Source organism: Schistocerca piceifrons, chromosome 2 (assembly GCF_021461385.2).
Source record: "Schistocerca piceifrons isolate TAMUIC-IGC-003096 chromosome 2, iqSchPice1.1, whole genome shotgun sequence".
NCBI lineage: Eukaryota > Metazoa > Arthropoda > Insecta > Orthoptera > Acrididae > Schistocerca > Schistocerca piceifrons.
Window position 1 is genome coordinate 894,367,593 of NC_060139.1, and position 23,113 is coordinate 894,390,705.

Consider the following 23,113-nt stretch of genomic DNA (forward strand, 5'->3'; position numbering starts at 1 on the left):
CTGTCTACAGCGACAATGGACTGTTGAAGACTGGAAACATGTTGTGTGTTGGGTTTCGCTTCAGATTGTAACAAGCGGTATGGAGACAACCTCATGAATCAACGGACCCTGCATGTCAGCAGGGGACTGTTCAAGCTGGTGTAGGTTCTGCAAAGCTGTGGGGCATGTGCAGTTGGAGTGATATAGGAACCCTGATGCGTTTAGATACGGCTCTGACAGGTGACACGTACGTCAGCATCCTGTCTGATCATCTGCATCCATTCATGTCCACTGTGCATTCCGACGGACTTGTGAAAATCTAGCAGGACAATGCGACACCTCACACGTCCAGAATTGCTACGGAGTGGCTCCAGGAGCAATCTTCAGAGTTTAAACACTTCCGCTGGCCACCAGACTCCCCAGAAAAGAAAATTATTGAGTATATATGGGACGCCTTGCAACGTGCTGTTGAGAAGAGGTATCTACGCCCTCGTACTCTTACGAATTTATGGACAGCCCTACAAGATTCATGGTGTCAGTTCACTCCACCACTATTTCAGACATGACTCCACGCCACGTCGTGTTGCGGCACTTCTACGTGCTTGGGCAAGCCATACACGATATTAGGCAGGTGTACCAATTTCTTTGGCTCCCTAGTGTATTATGTCTAGAGAGTTAGTATAGGGCGATTATCTTTAAGAGATGTTAAAGTTTTGGTGACGACGTTGGTAGAACCAAATTAGTTCTGGTCACAAGTACGGCATCATTCAGGTTTCTGCTCCGGTATGAAGCTGGTTGCAATCAAGATCACAGATAAATGACAATTTTCCGTTAAATCCACATGGTTGCTAGAACGTTTAAAGTTTGCTTGGATACAGAACAACAGAGCATGTGGTAGACTTCCCTACAGTGCTCGCAGACACTTTACCCGTGTGTCCAATTTTGTTAAAAGTTCAGCAAGTTAATTCTGTTATGTTTGAATAATTATTAAAGACAGCTCAAAATCACTGTTATTCTGTTGCGTTCATATATTTATTAGCAGTTGTTGCATTTGTAAACTCTATGACAAAAAAATCAGAAAAGTTGGGCGATTTATTCAAGTAAAAGAGCTACACGAATTGAGGGAGTCAATAAGGCGTTAGTCTACCTCTAGCCCTTATGCAAGCAGTTATTCCACGTGGTGTTGACTGATAGCGTTGTTGGATATCCTCCTGAGGGATAGCGAACCACATTCTGTCCAGTTGAGGAGTTAGATCTTAAAACTCTCCAGCTGGTAGGAGGGCCCTGCACATAATGCTGCATACGTTCTCAGTTAGGGAGAGATCGGGTGACCCTGCTGCCCCAGTTAGGGTTTGGCAAACACGAACACAATTAATCGGAACTCTCGCCGTGTGTAGGCTTGCATTGCTATGGACCCATGGTGAACAGTCGTAGAATATCGTCGACATACCACCTTGCCGTAAGTGTACCGCGGATGGCATCCAAAGAGGTCTTGCTGTGAAAATAAATGAGACTCTGTTGGATCCTGTGGCAGGCGACAGTGAGTTTGGTTTCCCACCGCTGCCGGGGAATCTCCACGTACTTCTTTGCTGGTCATTGGCGCTCACTTAGAAGCCGGACTTAAGACTGAATACAATTCTACTCCAGTCAATGGACAGCTGTTCATCTCAGAGTAGCATTTGCAGCCTACACCCCTCAAGTATTTGCGCGTTGTATTCCAATCTCTTTTCCCTCCACAGAGGTACGTTAACGACATCCTGTGCCCCATTTTGTTGCCCTTCATCGAAAGCCATCCTGGGCTTACGTTTCAGCAAGATAATGCGCGACCTTCCACTGCGAAAGTTCGTACTCCTTGTGTTCGTGCTTGCCAAACCATACCTTGGCCACAGGGTCGCCGGAGATCTCCACAATTAAGAACATATGGAGCATTACGGGTAGGATTTTCCATCCAACTAAGGATTTTGACAGTCTAACGTGCCAATTATCGAACAACTCTCTCAATCAATGCCAAGCTGAATAACAACTTGCATAAGGGCCAGGAGTGGACCAAGGCGTTCCTGACTTGCTCAGTTTCTGAAGCACTTCGTCTTGCATAAATCATTCGATTTTTATGAAATCGTAATCTTTTTTTGTCCGTGTATGTACTAAACATCTAGCGATTTCAGTCCCATTCGGAGAATTCCTTAGTGGTTCCTTTTTTTTATTTTTTTAGACTGTTTATTCGTTATCAGTCCGTTTCTCCTTCGTTTTGTTAGCGTTTTCCACGTCGTGTACGGGCTACGCTTTACGTAAGTTCTAGAAATTCATTTTTATTTTACTTTGCGAAAGGATTCCCATCCGTCGCCACAGCTATCAGATAACATAATGAAGGAAAGTCGTGTTCGCTACCCGTCGGCGCTTTGCGAAAACTTTGTCCTGTGTGTAACGGTTATTTATTTTAACTATTTGTATGTGGTATTTCTAAGACGGAAAGTAGGGAACTTCCCAAAATATACCTAAACGAGCATGGGAAGCCACCTAAAATAACACTCAAGAATGTCGGTTTACCAGCCACGGTCGTATATTCGCCACCATGCTTACGATCCTGAATGCACGCTAGCGAACGGCACGTTACACTGCACAAACAGGTCTGAACTTTCAATGTGTTAGGTAGGCACGCATAACAGTCCTCATCACAACTGCAGACGCTATATTACAAAGTGGGCGCAAGGAAGTGAAGGAATAATCGGCAGGAAAGGGAGGCAGTAGAACTTACATGGTACATAGTTGATCAAAACGGAAAAAGGAAAGGGACTTAAAGATTATGATGCTCAGAAGCTCTTCTATCAATAGTGGGGCCGACCGGGGTGGCCGAGCGCCTCTAGGCCCTACAGTCTGGAACCACGCGACCGCTACGGTCGCAGGTTCGAATCCTGCCTTGGGCATGGATGTGTGTGATGTCCTTAGGTTAGTTAGGTTTAAGTAGTTCTAAGTTCTAGGGGACTGATGACCTCAGAAGTTAAGTCTCATAGTGCTCAGAGCCATTTGCACGAATAGTGCTACTCTTTACTTGTGCAGTATCACGCTTGTTTTGATGGACTGGCACCTATAAGTTGCTCTCACTGAAATACTCTGCGATCTCAGTGGAAAGCAGTGTATTGTTTCGCGTGTTGTAATGTGACGGCTGCAGTCAGTTGTAGCTCATATGTCGGCCAACAACACGTGACCAGTCGATGCGCTATTGTTGTCTTGTAAGGTTTCAGCTTTAGTTTGCGTACAGTTTACCCTGTAATGTCAGTCGTAGTTTGTTTCAAAACAGTGTCACATTTTCGGTGGAATCTTACCCAAATCCTAATGCCGACGATTTGGCTTTAGCTGTTTACAGCCTCATCTTTGTACACAGGAGAATTCAGATCTAGAGTTCGAGAAGGCAGAGTGTATTAAGCACGGCATTCACATTCGAAAAGTGCACAGTTAAAATCAGTCTCCGACCATAGCGTCCAAAGCTTTCCTCTGTTTCCCTGAATCACTTCAAGCCAAAGTCTGGGTTTTCCCCCAGTGAAGGTCATGTCCAACTCTCTCAAACGTACTTGTACTTTCCGAGGTTCCGTCTCGGTCTTTCCAAGGTCATCGACCTTGACGGGTCATTCAACCGCTTCGGTCGGTCATGTATTCGGAGACGCTTTTACGACTCATTTCCGACTACGTCGAGAACTGCTGTTGTTAGAAGCGAGACAAAGGCTGCTGTTCTCTTGGTGAGAAGTGGCAGCAGAACCAGTGCTTGCATAACCTGACACTCCATGCCATCTTATGAGTTACGTAAAGGGTTAGACAAACGCCAGCGACAGCTAAAACAAATTTAAAAAGACGTAATTTACTTCATTTTGTGCAACTCGAAAAAAAGGAAATGACTAAGGCAGCCGTGGTGTCACGTGAACGTCTCGTCCCTGGAGAGCAGTATATAAGCGAGAGCCGTGGACACGACCACCATACCCGGTCGCAGTCATGAAGCCGCTGCAGTGCGCCGTCGTCATCCTCGTGGGCGTTGTGTCCGCCTCGTACGGCCACCACCACCATCGCCACATGTGCCCGCCACCTTTCGGGAAGATGATGTTCGAGCCTGAAAAGGTAAGAGCTGGTAGTTTCCTATGAATCAAAGCAATACGTGCCAATTATTTAAGCATTAGCAAGAAACTAAGAGAGTTTCCACTATATTTACGATAAAGCTAAACATAATTATCTTGATTACAACACTTGTGCGATGATTTCTCGATTTCTTTGCCAAGCCTCCAGATTTTCTTTGCTTTCCACGTAATTGTGAACGAAGTCTATTGATCTTTGCAGTCACCCCAAGATCCGAAATAACGCTGTTTACTGAGCAAAATGTATTTGTGATTCGGGCCCCCAAAATTAGTGTTCTACATGCGCTCCCGGATTTGTGCACAACGATACACTAATTTGACACAGGCAAGTTTCTTCCCCTTCATCGACGGGTGGAATGGAGAGAATAATGATTTCTTGTACACTCTCTGCCTTGTTCTACTATTTTTAACTCTTTGTCTACCATCGAGGCTTATGTGTCCCACGATACGTTATAAGGGAACTGCTTCACGTTACTGCTTTGTATCTGTGTCCCACTGGTAAGGGGAAGGGTACCAGGGGTGTTAGCGTAATTCTTATAATTAGACTGCACTTGTAGGCCGTGCTGTCTTCAAGTTTCGTTGTTAACGCTCGTTTCCCCAGGGAAACCAGCGAACCCGTTCGCACCTGCAGACAGGCAACCCAATTACCAGATTTGCGAAGCGGGCTGACTTCGCACCTTCGCGGATACCCTACGGAGTTGAGTCTTTCCGCCTCACAAACGAAGCTCATATCGAGCACTGATAGTGGAAGTTACATTCTTGGAGAGATGTTCCGTCTATTGATGGGCCTATGTTTTCAGTATGTCTTCTAGTGTCTAAGATATTAATTGAAATAACAATTTATTAATGTTTTTGAAATAAAATTGGTAGTGAAATTGTTAATGAATCCGTAATAGTTGCAGCTGGCACCGAATAAAAGTCCATCGACTATTTCTATTTGGTTTTTTATGTTTGTATTTCCGATACGTATTTCAGAGCAAGAGCTCTATCATCAAGATCTACAAGGTCCGTTAGAAATTTTCATTACGATCTGGCGAAGCAGACGCACCTGGAGGAGGTTATGTTGTTACTTAAATGGAAAAACGCATGAGAGAGACAGTAAAAAAGGAAAAAAAAGAAGGTACGCATCTACAGAGTCCGATCTGAATAGGAACTCTAACAGGTATTGGTTTTGTGTAAAGTATGTAAGCGGATCGAAATCATCTACTCAGTCCCTCAGTGACCACACTGCCACGAAATCTAAGATGGGAGACACAAATACTGAATTCGTTCTCCCAAACTGTTTCACGCTGCAGACTATTACGTTTTCCGTTTCAGTTGTCGCACGGACGCCAAAGAGCAGATTTTGAGATATTGCAGCGTATGGAACTGAGGGCCTAGAAACAACGGAGAGGCTTCGTCTCCGCCACAGCCCTCAGTGGTTCACAATCGCACAACAGGCTACAGCAGTCCACTCACCCCACCACCACCCCACACTGAACCGAGGATTACTGTGCGGTTCGGCCCCCTGTGGGCGATGGTCATAGGTTGTATACAAAGGGGAAAAGTTCTCAGCAGAAGGCTCCAAAATTCCTTGACTGTATTGTTTCAAAATTTGAAGCGATACTCTGGTAAATGTTGGAACGGATATAGCTAACCAATGTAATATATGTTTTACATAAGTATGTACGTAAATTTTATTAAAATACGTTTCTACACTACAAAGAAAGAAAACATGTTTAGTGAAGATCTTCAAACTTCGAATCAAATTTCTACACGGTACTCTTACGAACATGTAAACAGACACAAATTTCAAATTTATTTAAACATTAATGTATAGATTTTTTGTTAAAACCGACTGCGAGATAGAAAATGCTTCATTTTGATAACGCGTGGGTTTTTTTTTCTTTATTTTTTTTAATTTCGGTTTTTACAAGAGTAGCTGAGCCTTTAAACAGTTACATTGTTTCTCTCATATATATTCTGCCGCCTTATATCTTACGTTAAACGTAAATTATATAAAGAGTTGTCTGCCGTTTGTTTTCTTTATCACAATCGGTTTTAACAGTAAACACGATAGTGGCATGTGTGGCTTATCACCTGAAGATTATAATATTGCTGCGGAATCTGTATTGTAAATTTAACTATGTGACATACAATCACAGAAGGTACTGCCCTCACAGATCCAGCTGCAGGAGGGAACTCTCATACCCTGTATACCAGTGATCCTAAATGACCTTCACATTTATCTTAGGTGACATCATTTCCCGATCAAGTTTTGTTGGCTGTACTATAAACAAGAATCAAGGCCATTCAACGAAGTTCCGCAGAAATGCAATAGAAATGATAAAGAGTTTATTCTGTATATTTTAACGTCGTTGGTTTTCAGAAGCAACGCACCAGAGCTTAGACCATAGAAGATACATAGCGTCATTAAGTATATGCCAACATCTTGATCAGCTGCGAAGTGGCAGCATTCATTTGCAGAGACTTAACTGCAGTATTTTCAGTGACGGCCTTTTTTTTATTAGGGTGGTGAAATTTTGTGCAGCGTCTGGTTGCACCGAAAGATATGTGAAAGGAAGTAGTATTTCGTGCCACAGGTAAAGCTGTGTTTAAAGTGTATATGCATATACAACAGATTGGAACTCACATTTCGAGCCTCAGTAAGTAAAATTAGAGGCTGAAGCTGAAGAGTGATTTCATTACGAAATAGATAAGAATGGCCTATTTGAGGCAATTTATTTGTATTGAAATATTACGGATTGAATCATAAGAGTCAGTATCCGGTAAAAATAGCCCGCAAATATATGAAATATTAATTTGAAGTATTCCTTTTTCTGTTTTTCTTCAACTTCATCGCTTGTATTTTCGTGATTTCAGAACTCGTTACAGTTTTGCCACTGATGACGTACCAAGAAGCGTTTTGAGCCTTGGTTTGTAAAATGATAATTTTAAACCTAACTGCTACTTAAAGCTATGCAGCGAACATTTATTTAAAATTTGGCAAAGATATCTCCGTGAGATGAGTTGAAATTTAGGATGTATGTTGGTCCTCAGATATAAAGCTCGATGAGGGACGTTTTGAGAAGACGGAGTGTTAACATCTAACTTGCTACCAGAGGTTACCCTGTATGCTTTGCCGGCCGCTGTGGCCGAGCAGTTCTAGTCTCTTCAGTCTGGAACCACGAGATTGCTACGGTCGTAGGTTAGAATCCTGCCTCGGGCTTGGATGTGGATGATGTCCTTAGGTTAGTTAGGTTTGTGAGTTCTAAGTTCTAGTTGACTGATGATCTCAGATGTTAAGTCCCATAATGCTCAGAGCCATTTGAACCTGTATGCTTTGCATTTTGATGTTTCTGTACCTTTACTGGATGAAACAAAATCTTAAAATGTAACCGTTTATTTTGTGTAAAAACCGGGGACATTATAATGCAAATGGATGTCGTTTCTTATAAAGAACAGTAAAACATTTAACACGTACCGTACTGTTCGGCAATCGTCAGAAAACTAAATTCTTCCTGCTAAAGTACTTCAAAGCGGTAATCTAAGAGATTCACAGTCCACCAATATAGGAATTTACTGACGCGCTGTAGTTCTGTTCTTCGTAACGGGAAATAACTGTCAATAAAATGTTTGAAACTTGTTTTATAGCTACCCAATTAATATTGTTAATGTCAGAGAAATTAGGTTAACTGCGCTATAACATGTGTAAATTAATACAAATTGACGTTCTACTGTTAAACTCAGTGCTTGGTTAGGGTTACAAACATGGAAAAACTGTAAGCGTCATATCCATTTCTCACTGTGAATAATAACAGAAACTCGCCTCTTTGCCCTCTGCCACGTGACTTACATATTGGTTCTAAACCTTAAAATGGCAGAGATAGGGGCGCACGTGATCAGTTTGCATATCAGTATTGGAATTGCGGCCTGATGATGTTGTAAAAGCTATTTTTAAGCATATCTTAAGTGAAAAACTTAAAATAGTGAGTTTTTATTTATATTGAATAACGATGTTATTGAAGTCTGAGGACAGTGTTTGCGGAAATGCAGACGCCGACAGAAAGCGTGTCCATGTCGGGGACGATGGCGCCGTCGGTGGTGCTGGAATGCCCAGTGGGTCGATGATGTCTCCATCGATTCTGGCACAGATTCGGAGTATGAAGTGTCTGACATGGGCACTAAATCTAGTTTGTGGTTAGTCGACAGTCTGTTCCTCAGCGCTTTCCAGCAGACACTGTTGACACTTTGTGGCCTCGCTAACAACCGGAGTCGAGGAACATTGCTCAAGAACTTACCAGGTCCTCCCTCACCCTCTACCTCAATTTCTAGCGGCGCTTCACTGAATATTTACATTCGTGGCTCATGTACAGTTCTGAAAACCTAATTATTAGGTGTTAGGATGCACTTTGTAACATTATTGGGTACTATCCCGTTCCTGTTTATTGAATGTCATAGATAAAGCTGCTAGTACCTAGGAAGATTACCCGCAGTTTCTATCAATCTTTAATACACTATCCATCACTGGCACTGACGTGGCCTATTCTACACCGACCGGCGTATGGAAGAACGGTGTACTCTATATCAATTCACGTATCTGTGGACACTTTCAGCTGAAACTGCACCGTTGAACTGTTTCTTGTCACCTACTGTGCAGTGTCTCTATCGTCGTTACGCACCTTTTGCGATTTTCAAGCTACGTTCGAGCATGACCTTGCTTTTGGTAAGCGGGTATTCTGCCACAGTTTATTCTGTACATATACAGGGTGATCAGAAAGAGTTTGAAAATCTTGTAAGGGTGTTACAGGATAGCTTGTGCTGAGAAATAATTGTTAAGAAAAGGTTCGATACGCTCCACATCTTCCAAGTTAATTCGCTTTTTAATCCAACCAGTCAGGTGGCTCAGCACGCAAATTCAAGCGCCACGCTAGATACAATTAGTGTGAGTTGTTCTCATTGCGTAGATGATACTGTATGAAACTGCTGGGCCTCTAGCTCGGGTTAGATCCTTGTTACCGTACTATGTCCAATTTTAGAATCGCTTTTTTGTTCGGTTTTAGGAAACCAAACGAAAAAAACATTAGGTGGCACCGTGTCTGGCGGACGGTTTTAATTTGCGTACGCAACGGCCTGATTGCTAACTTCAATCCTAATTAATTCTGAAACGGTACAAAGTATCGTGTTACTTAAAACCCGTCTTGATTGCAATTTTCTTTTATTCATATGACCGGTTTCGGTTCCTTCAGAACCATCTTCAGATCTGTAAAAATAATGATACTAATTTACTATTTCACGGAAGCAAATCTTTTTCATCCTATCTAATCAACATCAAATGTACCAGAACGTACCTGATATTTCAGTTACAGGAGTAACCCGTCCAAATCCAGCAACTTTTACATGCTACGTCACATAAAATTGGTTGGCAGAGTGCACGTCATTTATATTAATTATAACACTATTACCGACAGGTGGCGTCTGGTACATTTGTTACATTCCATTTGCACATACTGTATTCAGTAGATCTTTTTTTATATATTAAGAATACTTAATTAAAATATGTAGATGTCAAGGTTAAAATCTGTACTTGTCGGAATTAAAAAACAGTAAAATTATCATTTTTATACGATCTAAAAAGCATAGGGGGATTTATATATCTATGGTGCTGGTGTGAACTTGTTTTCCTCTACGGTCTGCTTCCGTGGTTCCCGCCATTTTGGTGTTGTGCCGCGGTCCGCTCAGTCGTCTGATGTCCATCGCCGCGGGCAAGAGGGCCGCACAGGAGGGCCCCGTCAACGACGCCAGGCGCTGCACGCGTCTTCCGGCTTCTCCACCGCGCACCATCTCTCATCCCTCGGCCTGGATCTCCACACGCAAAAGTTGTCATCTTAGTAGGTCGTCATAAATGCTAAAATAGGCGTTATGATTGAATTCGGTTTGCTCCCGAAATGGCGGGAACCACGGAAGCGAACCGTAGAGGAAAACAAGTACACACCAGCACCATAGATATATAAATCGCCCTATGCTTTTTAGATCGTATAAAAATGATAATTTTACTGTTTTTTAATTCTGACAAGTACAGATTTTAACCCTGACATCTACATATTTTAATTAAGTATTTTTAATAATAAAAAAAAGATCTACTGAATACAGTATGTGCAAATGGAATGTAACAAATGTACCAGACGCCACCCGTCGGTAATAGTGTTATAATTAATATAAATGACGTGCACTCTGCCAACCAATTTTATGTGACGTAGCATGTGAAAGTTGCTGGATTTGGACGGGTTACTCCTGTAACTGAAATATCAGGTACATTCTGGTACATTTGATGTTGATTAGATAGGATGAAAAAGATTTGCTTCCGTGAAATAGTAAATTAATATCATTATTTTTACAGATCTGAAGATGGTTCTGAATGAACCGAAACCGGTCATATGAATAAAAAAAAAATTTGCAATCAAGACGGATTTTAAGTAACATTATAAAATCACTGATTGCTGCTATCCCATAAGACATTATGTCTGTTTTTGCAAACGACGTATCGTATTCTTTTCTTGAGAAATGTTTCTACGTATAACCTAGCCTGCAACAACCTTACTAACTTCTAGTGGAGAACGAAGTTCAGTATTGGCCAATACTTACAATATACACCGAATCACAATGAACACATCACCAAAATAATATTTTTTACCTGGCTTCACTTGCACGTTTACTGCGGATCCAAACTGCCTAACGCAGAGCAATTCAAATAATATTGTCGCTACTTGTCGTGGCCTCAAATCGATTACCTTACGTCGTATGTGCAGTAGCTATGGGGGCCACTGCTGCACAGACGTAAGACCAGTGAATGTTATACTTTAGAATTGAATTTCGTACGTTTTCGAAGATCCTCGTGGTTGATCGCTGCTTAATACGGCACCCCTTTATTATTACTGAATATTATTTATTGTGAATTTCTGTGTCACTGTGGCATTTTATTTTGGTTGCTGAGACTTCCAACGAGTTTGGGTTTATAAATTTTACACATTTTAAAAAGTGATTATATTCATGTCGTTCGCTGTAAGGGCTGAGGCTGCTGCATACGTTACGATCAGCGCTTGCTTCCAACGTACATTTCCACGTTATTGCTGCCTACCTCTTTGTAGGCAGCGGTAGCTCGACTTCTGCGCGACATGTAAATGACTTGCTTTCTTGTACTGAAGGAATCTTCACTCAGTGCAATAACTTTTAATAAAAATGGTTCAAATGGCTCTGAGCACTATGGGACTTAACAGCTGTGGTCATCAGTCCCCTAGAACTTAGAACTACTTAAACCTAACTAACCTAAGGACATCACACACATCCATGCCCGAGGCAGGATTCGAATCTGCGACCGTAGCAGTCGCGCGGTTCCGGACTGCGCGCCTAGAACCGCGAGACCACCGCGGCCGGCTTTTAATAAAAATATTCGGAAGGGAACGTGTCGTTACTATTGGATAGCTTCAGAGACTCGGTAGTGGCAAATACAGGATGCATGAGTAATTGGGGCGAATACAATGGAAAGGAAAGGGATGAGAAGGAGATAGGAACGAAACAGTAACTTCCAGCCACGAAGCCAGTGCGACAACGCAACGGCGAATCTTGAAAACTTGTGCAGGACCAGGACTCGAAATCGCATGTTCCGCTTCTCTAGAGAGATTGTCTTAACCACCTCGGCCATCCGACATGCTTCCCATCTGCCCCTGATTCCCAACATCCCTCTCGCCGTACGACGAAGTTCCCCGCTCATTGGCCAGCTTCACGCAGATTTCTGATGCCCTTAGGAGTTCGGACACTGGTTGTGCATCCGCACTGAAACTGTTTTCATCAAAGAGCCGACTCACCTACAGCATTAGAGGTATGAGTGGTGTCTGTTCTGTTGGACATGTCTTATATATAAAATATAGGATCACGTAGGTCCACAGGGACGGCGAACCAATGGCACACTTGCCATGATGGCCACGTGACCAAATTATTTTGGCACGGTATAAAGTGAGGAATTTATGAAGCCCTACGGAACCGAAATAGCTCATTTGTTCGTCTGCATTTGAAGTCACTGTATCAAAGAAGACTTTGATAACATATCTTCGTTCATCGCCATTCGGTTTGAGTCACAGTGTACCCAAATCCATTAGTAACAATACGCCGTCATCCACTGTTCGACGGCGTAGGTTGATAGCTGTCCCGTCAACGGCGACTTCCGGCCTCTACCGACTAACTACAAAACGTATAGTACTATCAAACTGTCATGGTTAAGAGTGTTCCCTTGTCTGTATTTTTTTTTTTTCTCTCTCCACTCTTAAGTCGCGTACTGCCATTACACAATTAGAACCATCTTTAAACTGATGAATGCTTTTGAACATGACTCCTTTGACAAACAAAAAGTGCAAGACGTGTGTAGTAGAGAATTTTTAAGCTGGTCGACTGAGGTAAATAACATGATCAATAAAGGCAACAGAGCGGTGTGTGTTTAATGTTTCGGGACAGTAGTATGTAGAACATCGTCTGTAAAACGGTACTAAAAAACAAATCTCAAATCTCTTTGTCAAAAAAAAAGCGAACCAGAGAAAAAGGAATTCATCGCACGTGCTATGAAGGACATTCGACACCTGTGATTAAGTTTATTACCAAGGATTCTCATAACAGTGTCACAAGTTTGTTGGTAGCAAATGTCATTGCCCGCGATGGTAAACGTTCTGGCGACGGGGAATTTTTGAAAGAAGCTTGGTTAGCATATGTCCCATCACTTTTTGAAGACTTGAAAATAAAGATAATTGAGTGCATCAAAGACATTCCTTTATCTAGAAAAACAGTGAAAGGCAGAACCCTAAAACTGGCGAAGAATCTGGTAGAACAACGAGAAAAAAGATATCAAGTCACCTCGTTACATTTAACTATGTGTTGAGTTACGTATAGATGTAACTAAACCAGGAAACTGAGATGCGTTTGCTCGATATTGTATTGTAAATGACGTCAAAGACGAACTGACAGCAACTAGTAAGGGTACAGGTATTTATACGGCTGTTAAAATTTCACTTTCTCAAAGGGAAATAAATGTAAGCAAAACTGCTTCGATAATAACTGATGATGATCAGAATATGGTATTGAACTCCACTGCATCATACATCAACAAGTCATTTGCGCGTGGAGTGGTTTCGCTTCCCTTCATAATACAATGACCGTAGTTACAAAAACCGCGAGCCTTGTATCGCCGCAAGCTTCTGATGAAGGAAGGTTCGAAGCGTTTGTTAGAGGAAGCGAACTCGGTGCACAATAGGTAGCTGATGTATAATAATATTCGCTGGTTGTGCCGCAGCGACATACTTTAAGGATTTGAATATTGTTTGGAAGATATCAGTCTGTTTTTATAAAATGAGGAAAACACTTTACAACATTCGCGGTTAATGGACGTTACGTGGCATACAAAATTCATATTTTTTAAGGACAAGTGCTAGAATTTCAATGATAATATCGAAAAGCTTCAAGAATAAAAACGGGTCTATTTTTCTGACAGATCCTATTCGCACTTTTGAGACTAAACTGCAACTTTTTGGTAACGATATTGTTTCCAAATGCTACAGGTTCTTCCCGCATTTGGAAAAATTTACCAGCCATTTGAATTTACGTGGAAAGTCGGGCCAGGAATAGGTCACTGTGGAATTCTGTACTACATTTATCAATCGAAGAATTTTCATCGAGATTTCTCACCTCAAAGTGCTGTCGGAAATGTTAAAACTTACTATGTAAAGAGATGTGACTTCACTGGATAAACTGAACTTTTCTAAATTTGATTGGTTGGAAACCGAAAAATTGAAATGCAGCACATAAATTTCCATTCTAGTTTGAGATGGACTAAAAACTGTAGTGGAATAAGTAAATGATTGGAAGTAAACGAATGGAAAAACTGTCGGGGAATTTGAGCATAAATTCAGACATTAAAATCAATAAGTCGTGGAAATAAATTCCATACACAAATAGGTGTCTAAAGAAGTTGGCGTTTGCTACCATGACAATATTTTCACCTCCACGTGAGTTATTATTTTACGAAATGAATAAAGTTAAATACTCGCTAAAAAACCTTTTGCCAGGGAATCGAATTGCATTCTGTTGAAAGTTACGTAGTATGTACTTAATATAACACGCTTTTTACTAATCAGTAGAGTCCAAAATTCTAGGCACTGTCAAATCTTAAAACGTGTATGCGTATATGTATTGTCATATGTGGCACACAATAAGCAAGAAAAAAGGGAGTACTAGTTTAATGGCACGCCGTGTCCACGTTGAAGATTTCTGTAGGAAGAAACGGGCCAGCCGTTGTGGCCGAGCAGTTCTACGTGCTTCCGGAACCGCGCTGCTGTTACGGTCGCAGGTTCGAATCCTGCCTCGGACATGGATGTGTGTGATGTCCTTAGTTTAGTTACGTTTAAGTAGTTTTACGTCTAGGGGACTGATGACCTCAGATGTTAAGTCCCATTGTGTTTAGAGCCATGTCTGAAGAAAACGGCACGTACATGCATAAACGTTCACCATTCCTCACCTAGGAGAAACAGACGTTTTTAGATTGACTAGTACACCGCTGTCACTGTTGGGAGGCAAATATCGGACACGTCATTCACTTTGGACAGTAGAACAGTTGAGTGGAAATGGAACAGTCGGCCTATGAGCATCGTCTATTTGCGTGGAATACTTTTGTATTAAATTCTGAATTTGTCTTTACACCAAAGTGGATATTTCGTCACCAATTTAATTACGCAACTGGCCGAGCGGATCTAGGCGCTTCAGTCTGGAACCGCGCTACCACTACGGTCGCAGGTTCGAATCTTGCCTCGGGCGTGGATGTGTGTGATGTCCTTAGTTAGGTTTAAGTAGTTCTAAGTTCTAGGGGAGTGATGACCTCTGAAGTTAAGTCCCTTGGTGCTCAGAGCCATTTGAACCAGCCATAAAGTTAGTGACGTATTTGTGGGAAGACTGTTCGATGCAGAAAAAAAAACAATATGTCTCGTGGTCTTATTGTGGCGTGTTTATCTTCTGCCGTTAGGTCAGACGATAGAAATGCCACTTGCACGCTTAGAGTAGCAGATTGACGGTGACCAACTTTAAACAGAACTTGATTAATTTTCACATACATTTATTAAAATAATAAAATAGGATAGACATTACGTAACTTGATTCTGGATGCTGTTTACAATTGACTATCTGAAGTTCCTTTGGTCTTGGTACGTTAATCTTATTCTCACATATCTCTGATACTTGACAAAGTGTTTGCACATTTATCTTCATGGCTATGTTCAGGAATATGATAATCTTCTTAGGTGCAGACTGAAAGTTGACTAGATCCGCGAGGAGAAAAGGTTCTACGTTAGCAGTAATCTCAATGGCTGCAGTACATATTAATACGCGAATCGGCGGAAGCAGAATTTGGTCCGTCTTTATGGCAGCGCCATCTCGTAGTGCGGAGACGGACGAGCGCTGCGCCTGAGCTGTTGTGCTTAGCGGGGCGCGCTCTAGTGGGAAAGTTGTGTACGCGCTGGATACGCGGAACTATGTACACAACTATATATATATATATATATATATATATATATATATATATATATATATGTGTGTGTGTGTGTGTGTGTGTGTGTGTGTGATCACTTTGATCACTTTACTTGGGCCCAGTTACTGTGCAACCTGTCAGTTCTGATATGCTTCGTTTGACAGTTCCAGGGCGACTGGCACGTCGTGTCCCACTTTGTGGACGTTCCGCACAAGCACGGGGATGAGACGTGTCTGAAGCTGAAGTACGCGCCGTCCAAAGAGGGCAACGAGAGCCGCGTGCAGATCACGATGCACATCCGCAAGAGTCCCGATGAAGAACACAAGCTGCAGATGCGGTGCGTGCAGGGTGGTCCTCCTGGGAAAGGCGGATCGACATCGCTGTGTGCCACCAACTACGATGATTCCGAGAAGTGGGGCCGTAAGTACAGATTCAACAAGTATTACAGTTGAAGCTAAGGAAAATAATTCAACAAAATTACGTACTCATATTCCCGTTTCCGTATTAAAGTAAGGAAACATAGAAGGAAGGCTAGTGTTTTATATCGATGTCGACATTAGCACTGATGTGATAATCAGAGCGTGGTGGCACAGTAACAGGACATTAGACTCATATCCGAGACAACGGTGCTTAATATCCTATTCACCTGTCTAGTTTGAGGTTTTCCGTACCCTCTTTAAACACGTTAACATAAGTTCCGGGATTTTCTCTGTAAAGGACACAGCCAGTTCCCTCGGTACATGATCAGATAGGAATTATAATATCATGAAAACTATCGTAACTACTGTCGTGCCCCCCCCCCCCTTACCGCAGCCAAAGAAGCTTAAGAATGCGAGTTTTTCGGCTTCCGACTAGATGTTAGTAGAATTAGCTGAATGTATGACTACACTCTGCTTTCACATCTGTTAAAAGAACGCCGTATCGTGTTGGTATCAGTACTCGCTGTTCTTACTCCTGATGATGCTGGCGACTAACTACAAGATTTAATTTGATGTCTCATATCTTTAAAACTAAGAAATGTTATTGAGATTACTATGCTGTTATCAATATGCAATAAATATCGTTACTAACAACAAGCGATTAAAAATACAGTAATAGTCCGCACCTCGTGGTCGTGCGGTAGCGTTCTCGCTTCCTGCGCCCGGGTTCCTTGCTTCGATTCCCGGCGGGGTCAGGGATATTCTCTGCCTCGTGATGACTGGGTGTTGTGTGATGTCCTTACGTTAGTTAGGTTTAAGTAGTTCTAGGGGACTGATGACCATAGATGTTAAGTCCCATAGTGCTCAGAGCCTTTTGACCCAAATATAGTAATAATTATTTAAATTTGTTCCTTATTTTTGGATTATATGGTAAGTAAGTAGTGGGTGATGAGTTGCAAGTTAACTGTGTTTTGCAACGCCAGTCTGCTTTAGCAACATTTGTAACTGCTCAGTTATCATGCCCCTTATAATTATCCGGGCTGTTATGCCGTGGTCGGTTGATGAATTCTGTGTCAATTCCCAACGTTTCGTCCCCGTCTGCGGAGAACATCTTCAAGGGGGTCTGCAGCTCGATGGTAGGTCGAACACACCCACTGGCTCGCTACTGACTGCCGCTAAATTCTGTGTCCGCGCGCTCCCGCACCGAGGCGTGACGTCACGTATTTTGAAAACGTCAGTGCAATTGGCCGCTGTCCGCTGCCGTCGGTCGCCGTTGCCATCACCCAGTGGTGGACGGGTGGTACACATCTTCTTCAACACCGGCATCCATATACCGTTTGATCTCACGCCCTCCTCCTTTCGATTGAAGTTATTAGGGTGTTTGGCGATTTGAAGATGTCCTCCGCAGACGGGGACGAAACGTTGGGAATTGACACAGAATTCATCAACCGACCACGGCATAACAGCCCGGATAATTATAATGGGCATGACATTTCCGGCCGTGAATGTCTACATTTTAGTACTCAGTTATCGTCACTCTTCAAGTTCTTCCAGCGTAATTCATGCCGAAATACGAGTAGTTCGTGGAAGCGCGACCGGATGTCTGTATCCAATGGGTACAATATTACGGCAAGCGACCATGTTGCCATCATCAGCTGCTCTGACGAATTGATTACCTAGGACTTGGCATTTGGAGAAATGTTTTGCCTATTGGATACAGACATCCGGCAGTTAACCCGTAAGCTAATTTTTACTCCATTTTTCATTACATTACACAAACAGTACCCCTTTTTAAGAACTGAACTCCTTCTTTGTCAAAGATGACAGTAGAAGCCTTGTCGCTAATGTTAAGCACTTTGTAGCAACTCAAGGATCGCGAGCTTGTCATATCTACGTACTGAAATCATCGAATCGTTTTTCACAATTATTCGTTACTTAGTTGTAATGATCTTTATTCTCGCTCTCCGTACGTGAATGGAACGAGAAGAAGCCGTAATAACTGGCGTAGTGGGAAGTACCCTCTGCCAGGCACTTCACATTGAGTATGTACGTAGCTGCTTCTTAACAACTGCTGGTAATCGTTTCAGCCTTGGTGCAGCACCAGATTCTGGCCACCGACTACGAGACGTACGCCATAACACAGGCGTGCGGCGTGTTCTACAAGGAGGACGAGCAGAAGTTCGACAGGATTTTCGTCGTGGACATCCTTGCCCGGGAGCCTACTCTCGCAGCCGACAAGCTGAAACTGCTCAAATCGGTCGCTAGCAGCGGCGAAGCTAACGTCGACTCCTTCACGGATGTCAGCAATGAGGGCTGTTAATAGACACCTGCCAGCTACCGGTGTAGAAACTGTGAATAAAATCTGATACCATACATGACAGCAATCTTCATTTCACTACCTTACTTAAGTCACAAACCGGATTTCATGTGCGATGAGTCTTATGACCTAATCATTTCCTATTTGCTGCTGCTGCTACACTATATTTAAGTATCTGAATGTTCTGTATTAGTGTTTAAACACCCTGCCCTCTGTAGTCTGCAAACTCATAAGAGAACTAAGCTCTGATTTTATAAATTGTTAGTGGCAAACATGAGACCACAATACGTACAGACAGAAACAAATGTAACTTGAACATTTCTACATTAAGAGGACCACACCGCGCTTCAGGTAAATAAAAAATTGATTTCCAGTTTTCATCATATTTCGATAGATTAAGGTTTTATTTAACTACTTTTTTAGAGCATTTAAAGAGCATTTTCCTACCAAGTGTGTTTATGTGCCACGCCCACTTTTCTGTCAACCACATTTCTGCATGTATTTTAGATCTTTGTATCCACTACATTGCACGTTAGGGATTTTTTTTTTTACTCCAGAGTGTGTTGGCTATCCTTGGAATGCAACGGTCACTATTCTTTCCTTTCTGCTGTTTGTAAACAACACACTTTCAAACACGCGGTTAGTTTTGTTCAAGTGTGATTGCGAGTAGCTGTTACAGAAAACTTGCAGGTATATTATGAGCAGGTAATTAGGAGAAATAAAGAATATTTGGAGGCAATGAAGAGAGATGTTTGGGCCATATTCTTCCATAAGTCCTCTACTGATGATAAGCCATGTCATAGATTGTGTCCATCAGGAGAATTTTCGCGGTGCCAATACAAATGTGCTCAGGCAACTGGAGAATATTATTCGCATCAGCATTCTCTTCTTGCTGCTGTTATTACAGCAACTAAACCTATTTTCAGAGACTTGGCTCATCCTGACCTTCTAAGGAAATGTCTGCATGGGCAGACACAGAACCCAAATGAACGTTTCAACAGCATAATTTGGAACCGCCTTCCTAAAACTCTATTTGTAGGCATGTATACAATAAAACTAGGAATTCATGATGCTGTTATTACATTCAACTGTGGTAATATTGGAATGTGTTGGGTACTGAAAAAGCTGGGGATTAATCCTGGTCAAAATACGATCACTGGGCTGCAACATTACGATAAAATGAGGATAGCCAGTGCAGACAGGTCTGCATCTAATATGGCTAAGAAAGCAAGACAAACATCCAGGAAGGTGAAAAAGAAGCTGGAAGACCTGCTAGAGGCCAGAGAAGGGCCATATATGCAGCGGACAGTTTTAATTAACTGTAAGGAACAAATTTTAAAAAGTTTTTTCTTTAAAGTCAATTTCCCGCAAACTAAAATTTTCAGTACATATGCCCCATTATATCAGAAAATATCATAGATAAATGAATGAAATTTTCAGAGACTCTGTATAACATAAAAAGCCACCTCTGGTACTTCATTCATTAATATCCCCCACTAGGAAGTTCACAAAAAATATTTTCAGCAGAAAATAAATTTAAAAAAGTATTTCTTAAAAACTATAAAGTAGATTTTAGTACGGTTGACTCTATTAGCATCATGTAACATTCATTAAAATATTAAGGTCCTGCATTAAATAGATTTTTTCAGAAATGGATCAAATATTTGACTAAATTAACATGGGTTAGATAGGAAGGCGTGGTCCCTTTTTTTTTAGTTCGAAGTAATTTTTCGTGGGTGTAAACACCACAATGAATGTTAGCCAAGCAGTCTTTTTCTTTTGTTGCTTCTTATTGCAGTTAAAACTGTAACCAATTGAATACTTTATCCTTAATTCTTAACGTTTTTCAAACGCCGCAGTTGTTTTATCAATATTTTCTATAATATACATATTACTAAACGTCTAACCAGGGACACGATCACCAGATCCTAGCTGTGGTCGGCAAAAAAAATCTTATTTTCAATATTTCCTGAAATAACGATATTGTTGTACCTGTTCTGTTCAGAAGTACAATGCAGTGTATTGCGAATATGGGCAAACTTCAGCTGTATAATGGAATGACAACGAATATTTGCGCCAGACAGGGGCTCGATTTGCCGCTTGTCACGAGCGGTCGCGATAAGCGATGCGCATGAAATCCGGGGTTGAGTCCTGGTCCGGCATAAATTTGTGTTGTCATTCCATTACACAGTTGAATGTTGTCCATTTTCGCAAGTTCGAATACATTTCACTTATTTCATGTAATGATTGACCAAATTATAAAAAAACCGAGTGCTGTTATAATCTGTTTGTTAATATGTATAAACTTATATCAAAGGTAGTAATACGAGTATTAAAGTTAAGAACTGTTTGTATGTTTTGAGGCAGCGTAACCCAACACCCAGCTTATATTCGTACAGTAATTGAGAATGAGAGCACTTACTGACCTCCAACAAACTTTAAACATAATTTCAAAATTTTTGTGAACTTTTTCTCGCTTACAAGTTTAACGTCAAATATTTGACATATTATCATATCTACAGGGTGGCACACGAAATGTGTTACCATTTTGTTTTTGCATATAAACTTTATTGTCAATACAATCTAAAAGGAACATATACTACAATGTAGAGCCGTCCATGGAGATTTGTTCTAACTCAGCACATGCTCAATATATCCAGCATTTCGTTTCCTAACTTCCTTCAAACGAACATTGAACATAGTGATTACCCTACGGCACATTTCTTCTGTAATTTCACTGCGAGCTTGAAGGTAAGTCTTCTGAGCTCCATTAAATCACGTGGACGTTTCGGGAAAATTTTTTCCTTTAGGTACCCCCAAAGAAAAAAGTCACATGGATTGAGGTCTGGAATATTGGGGGGCTAATTTTGTCCGTTATTTAAGCGACCTGTAAACCTGAGTGAAATGATCCGCATGTCGAAATGCTCGTGTAAAAACTCCAACACAGTGTTTGCAGTATGTGGCCTTGCTCCATCTTGCATGAACCACAGCGTGTTGAAGGGCAAGGCAGAAGCAAGAAGCTGTGGAATGAAGCTATTGCGAAGCATGCTCAAATAACGTTCGCTGTTCTCAGTTTCTTCAAAGAAAGAGGGTCCAATAAGTCCGTGACTGGAAAATGCTGCCCACGCTGTAATCCTCGGAGCATAATGTTGTCGTTCATGAAGCACTTCTGGGTTTTCAGTGGCCCAAAAGCGTACATTTTGTTTGTTAACCACACAGTCTAAATGAAAATGCACCTCATCTGAAAACCAAATGTTGTCGAGAGTTTCTTCCCTATCCTCCGCCCACTGAGCAAACAGTAGTCTCTGCTGCTTGTGTTCTTCAGTGAGCTTCTGTGCACAGGTCATCTTGTATGAGTACATATGGAGGTCACTTTTAAGAATGCGTTGAACGGAGCGTCTGGATATTTCCAGTTGCATTGCTGCCTTTCAACACGATTTCACGGGACTTCTCTGTACAGCAACTCGTACCGCTTCAATATTCTCCGGCGAACAAACAGGTTTAGGCCGAGGTCGCTTCGCTTCCAATACTGTTCCTTCCTGTACAAATTTATTATACGACCTGTGGATGGTCTTCTTGCACAGGGCCCATCATGTGTTAAACTGTTGTCGAAAACGCCTCTGAGTCACAGCAAGGCTTTTCGTTTCATGAAAAAGTAACACAATTGCCGATCGTTGGTGTGTCGTCAGTCTTCCATCGTCAGCCATTGCTGCTAACTAGTCTCCTAGCGGCAGTATCGTGAATTACACGTCATTTTGTAACTCACTTGTTTTTCCAAGCTCTGCTGGTACTAGTGTAGAGATCCCAGCGGGATATCTAATGTGCGTCGTAAATTGTGAAAGAAACAGTTGGTAACACATTTCGTGCGCCACCCTGTATAAAGGAATCAGACGTTTTCAGGTATGTTATTCATGGGAGTTTGATTATTTAAAGATTTGGGGGTTTACTGGTTGTTCAAGAAGGATTATACTACAGCAATAATTGATCAGAAATGCGAAAAACAATTTTTGTCGATGTTCACGTTCCACAGGGAGTGTACGATGTGTACGGACCACAACAGCGTCATTTATGGAAGAATCCACAAATGGCTGGACAGCGGCTTGCGTTCCGCTGCACTTTTATCACAGGATGGCCAGGTGCCCATAGCGTCGTGTCAGCCCACAGGTAAAGGCAGAATTTTCAGCGGCGCTGCCTGCTCGTCTGGGCATCAATTCCCTGTTTTAGGTGACCACGCGACGAGTAAGGTGCGCACTTTAGAGCTCTGTGTTGTGTTGGCAATCTCGCCCAGGCTGCCAGCGGAGAGTTTTTACCTGTTTAGGACAAGCTGGTTCATTAAATGCATAGAAGATCAGTTGCTAACACGACAAATAAATGTGTAGTTATTGTAAATGCATTAAATAACAACATAATGTAATTGGAAAAAAGCTGGGCAGCTAGAGGCCAAATAAATATAGTAAAGACGTTTCTCTCTCTCTCTCTCTGTCTCTCTCTCTCTCTCACACACACACACACACACACACACACACACACACACACATGCACACACGACTCACTTTACCAGGTATTCCTAAATTTTTTTAAAATCTTTCATGAAACGCTGTATTGTACGTCATTCCGCGCAAGAAATGTGCATCATAGCTTATACCTACATGTGTATGTAATTAGTTCATATTACAATCATTTTATCTTGAAACTCTTCTACTCATCCATGTCTGCATAAAAAGCGACAATATGTCCA

General features: G+C 41.8%; 1 protein-coding gene across 1 annotated transcript; it reads left to right on the forward strand.

Annotated features, from left to right (window-relative positions):
- The first annotated feature begins 3,931 nt into the window (after positions 1-3,931).
- On the forward strand, positions 3,932-18,436 carry LOC124777163. The gene is made up of 3 exons (XM_047252471.1): positions 3,932-4,086; positions 15,804-16,059; positions 18,146-18,436. The coding sequence occupies exons 1-3, from the start codon at positions 3,964-3,966 to the stop codon at positions 18,376-18,378; spliced, it is 612 nt and encodes a 203-aa protein (XP_047108427.1). The 5' UTR covers positions 3,932-3,963; the 3' UTR covers positions 18,379-18,436.
- The last annotated feature ends 4,677 nt before the right edge of the window (positions 18,437-23,113 follow it).

Coding starts and splice junctions, on each gene's coding strand:
- LOC124777163 (XM_047252471.1), top strand. CDS start 3,964: ATGAAGCCGCTGCAGTGCGCCGTCGTCATCCTCGTGGGCGTTGTGTCC. Junction 4,087..15,803: donor TGATGTTCGAGCCTGAAAAG/GTAAGAGCTGGT, acceptor TTCGTTTGACAG/TTCCAGGGCGACTGGCACGT. Junction 16,060..18,145: donor TGATTCCGAGAAGTGGGGCC/GTAAGTACAGAT, acceptor TAATCGTTTCAG/CCTTGGTGCAGCACCAGATT.